Source organism: Mus caroli, chromosome 11 (genome assembly GCF_900094665.2).
Source record: "Mus caroli chromosome 11, CAROLI_EIJ_v1.1, whole genome shotgun sequence".
NCBI classification, from domain to species: domain Eukaryota; kingdom Metazoa; phylum Chordata; class Mammalia; order Rodentia; family Muridae; genus Mus; species Mus caroli.
Genome location: NC_034580.1, coordinates 93,094,596 through 93,098,707, shown reverse-complemented (window position 1 = coordinate 93,098,707; position 4,112 = coordinate 93,094,596). Strand labels below are relative to the sequence as shown.

At 41.9% G+C, this 4,112-nt stretch overlaps 1 protein-coding gene across 1 annotated transcript in view; it reads right to left on the bottom strand.

Annotated features, from left to right (window-relative positions):
* The window catches only part of Mrpl45 (mitochondrial ribosomal protein L45), a 12,684-nt gene that overhangs the window by 5,921 nt on the left and 2,651 nt on the right, over positions 1–4,112 (bottom strand). The window contains exons 3-4 of the mRNA XM_021177214.1: positions 1,709–1,826; positions 446–544 (exon numbers count right to left, since the gene is read on the bottom strand). Coding sequence (XP_021032873.1) covers positions 446–544; positions 1,709–1,826 — 217 coding nt within the window. The remainder of the gene's footprint in view (positions 1–445; positions 545–1,708; positions 1,827–4,112) is intronic.

Below are 4,112 nucleotides of genomic sequence, written 5' to 3'. Positions count from 1 at the left end.
GCTACAGTGTACTTTTAAAACATATATTTAAAACTGTAAAAAAAAAAAAGTTGAAGGAAAGGCTGGGCTGCATCCTGAGCTCCGCCTCCTGAAAGTAAAAGCCAGCAGTGGGATACACCCATAGTCCTAGCAGGTGGGAGACAGAGGCAGGTGAACACTGTGAGTTCGAGGCCAGCCTGGTCTACAAAGAGAGTACAGGACAGCTGAGGCACACAGAGAAACCCTGTCTCAAACAACAGAGAAACCCTGTCTCAAACAACAACAGCAACAGCAACAGCAAAGACTATGGGGAAGCAGGGAGACAAGAACCACCGTCTTCCGATAGTGCTTCTCACTCAGACGTTCTAGATTCCTTACCTGAAGACAAAAGGGGGAGGGGGACGTGCCTAGAACAGCCGCGGAAGAGACTGAGTGCACATAAGATGGGGCTGGGGTGTCTACTTACTTGTTTAGACAAAGGTGAGCTTCAATGAAAATATCCTTAGCTTTTTCAGGGAAGTCTTTCGTTTTAAAATTAGCATCAAATTCTCTTATCTTTCGGATTCTGTAAAATTGAAGCAAGAAAATCATCCTAAAGATGATGTCACAGCAGATAAAGGTGCGAACCACCAACCCATACAACCAGAGTTCAATTTTAGGAACTCACATGGTAGAAGGAAAAGACTGACTCCCACAAGCTGTCCTGACCTCCACATTTGTGCTGTGTGAGGAGTGAGTACACATACACAAACAAACAAATAAATAAACTGCAATAAAGTTATGAAATCTTCATATAATCTCCATAACTCACAGTTCACACTAATCCCCCATGTCCATCTTCCCATTTAATGATTACTGTCTGAATGTGTCTAGACTATAAATTCAACTCTCCGTTACAACAAATGTAAAGAAAGAACAAGCAGGCAGGGTGCTGAGGTGCATGGGTGGTGCCTTGAAGAGGGGAGGCAGCAGGGCCGTGGGAGCACAGCCTTTAATCTCAGGAGGCAGAGGCAGGCAGATCTCTATGAGTACAAATCTAAGCTGGTCTACATAGTGAGTTCCAGGCCAGCCATGGCTACATAGTAAGACTCTCCCCAAAAAATAAAACAAGCTGGGTGTGGTGGCGCACGCCTCTAATCATAGCACTAGGGAGGCAGAGGCAGGGGTTCTCTGAGTTTGAGGTCAGCCTGGTCTATAGAGCAAATTCTAGGACAGCCATAGGCAGAGAAACTCTGTTCTGAAAATAAATAAATAAATAAATAAATAAATAAATAAATAAATGTAAAAACAAAGAAAAAATAAAGCAACAAAAAGTCAATCTTAATAAACCAAGTCAAGATGCTAGGAACACCATCACTCAAGAAGCTGAGAAAAAAGGAGTGCCAAGTTCAAGGACAGCCTGGACTATATAGCAAGACCTTGACTCTAGGGTCCAGAGAGATGGCTCAGTGGTTAAGAACATTTGCTGCTCTGGCAAAGGAGTGGGTTTGGTTCCCAGTACTGATATATGACAGCTCAAAGCCACTTTTAACTCTAGCTTTAAGAGATCGGATGCCTTCTTTTGGCCTCCACAGGCACAGCACACATGTGATACACTTACATAAAGGCAAAAGTCATAAAAATGGAGAGAGGAAAATCAATATGATATAGCATATCACACAATAAGAATTAAATATCGCATGTTTTTCTCAGCCTAGAATATTGAAGCCTAATTGTCTCAGACACGTACGCCAGCTGTGATGCCACATTCTTTCTCAATCGCTCAGTTCTCTGCGTCAATCCTTCCTTTGAAAGAGATGACATTCGAGCATCACCCTCTGGTGGAACATAGGGATCAAATATACCAGCTGTGAGGAGAGAAGAAAATTAAGAAACCATTGAAAGACTGAGACATCATCTTGTGGTCATACAAAGTGGACTAATCAGGTAGACTTGCACACAGAGGAAACTTTGTGACACTGGTGCAAGTACCAGGAACTAAGTACTGCACTATTGGGACATCTTTTGTTCTGTTGAGGGAAAAAAGGAAGAAAAAAAACAAGAAGGGGGGGGGGGGGCTGGAGAGATGGCTCAGTGGTTAGGAGCATTGACTGCTCTTACAGGGGTCCTGAGTTCAATTCCCAGCAACCACATGGTGGCTCACAACCATCTGCTGCTTGTGGACGTTGTACATCGTGGTGCGGAGCCTAGTGCGCACCACGATGTACAACGTCCACAAGCAGCTCAGAAATCCGCCTGCCTCTGCCTCCCGAGTGCTGGGATTAAAGGTGTGCGCCACCACAGCCAGCTCTTTGTTTGTTTATTTATTTATTTATTTATTTATTTTTAATGCTTATGTTCTTACACTTGCCTCCTGCCATCTGGTTATTGCTAGTGCTACCTGCCCTCGATATATCTGACTGCTTGTGGACGTTGTACATCGTGGTGCGGAGCCTAGTGCGCACCACGATGTACAACGTCCAAAAGCCCTGGCTGTCCTGGAACTCACTTTATAGACCAGGCCGGCCTCGAACTCAGAAATCCGCCTGCCTCTGCCTCCCAAGTGCTGGGATTAAAGGTGTGCGCCACCACAGCCAGCTCTTTGTTTGTTTATTTATTTATTTATTTATTTATTTTTTGAGACAGGGTTTCTCTGTGTAGCCCTGGCTGTCCTGCTTGTGGACGTTGTACATCGTGGTGCGGAGCCTAGTGCGCACCACGATGTTGAGACAGGGTTTTTCCGTATAGCCCTGGCTGTCCTGGAACTCACTTTATAGACCAGGCCGGCCTCGAACTCAGAAATCCGCCTGCCTCTGCCTCCCGAGTGCTGGGATTAAAGGTGTGCGCCACCACGCCCAACTTAATTTACCAGTCTTAATACATATGAGTAACAAGCATGTGAGAAAGAGATCATGGGTACACTCTTCTTTCTAGATTCTCAAATAAAATATTTAGGATATACACAATAAAAGAGGTAAAAAAAAAAACCTACAACGAAAACTTTAAATGTGTAAAGAAAGAGATTAAGAAACATACTAGAATTTGAAGATCTCACAAGCATATAGCTTGGTAGAATTAATATTGTGAAAAAAGACCTTCCTACCAAAACAATTTACTGATTCAGTGAAATCACAATCAACATCCTAATCTCATTCTTCACATAAATAGAAAGAAAATCCTCAATTTTATGTGGAACAACAAAAGACCCAGAAAAACCAGTTAGTCCTAGATAAGTGTTTGTTTGCATGCATTCTGTTCATTTTAAGTGGTAAGTGTACCTGTCTAAGACCCTAACTTTTATACATCTGTTTCTATTGAATCGATTTTGTTTGATATTATAATGGCTACTCCAGCTTGTTTCTTGGGACCATTTGCTTGGAAAATTGTTTTCCAGCCTTTTACTCTGACGTAGTGTCTGTCTTTGTCACTGTTTCCTGTGTGCAGCAAAATGCTGGGTCCTGACTATGTATCCAGTCTGTTAGTCTACATCTTTTCATTGGGGAGTTGAGTCCATTGATGTTAAGAGAGATTAAGGAAAAGTGATTGTTACTTCCTGTTATCTTTGTTGTTAGAGGTGGAATTATGTTTGTGTCGTTATCTTCTTTTGGGTTTGTTCAAAAATTACTTTCTTGCTTTTTCTAGGGTGTGGTTTCCCTCCTTGTATTGGTATTTTCCATCAATTATCCTTTGTAGGGCTAGATTTGTGGAAGATACAGTGTAAATTTGGTTTTCTCATAGAATATCTTTTCTTCATCTATGGTAATTGAGAGTTTTGCTGGGTATAGTAGCCTGGGCTGGCATTTGTGTTCTCTCAGGGTCTGTATCACATCTGCCCAGGATCTTCTAGCTTTCATAGTCTCTGGTGAAAAGTCTGGTGTAATTCTGATAGGTCTGCCTTTATATGTTACTTGACCTTTTTCCCTTACTGCTTTTAATAATCTTTCTTTGTTTTGTGCATTTGGTGTTTTGACTATTATGTGATGGGAAGAATTTCTTTTCTGGTCCAGTCTATTTGGAGTTCTGTAGGCTTCTTGTATGTTTGTGGGCATCTCTTTCTTTAGGTTAGGGAAGTTTTCTTCTATAATTTTGTTGAAGGTATTTACTGTCCCTTTATGTTGGGAATCTTCGCTCTCTTCTATACCTATTATCCTTAG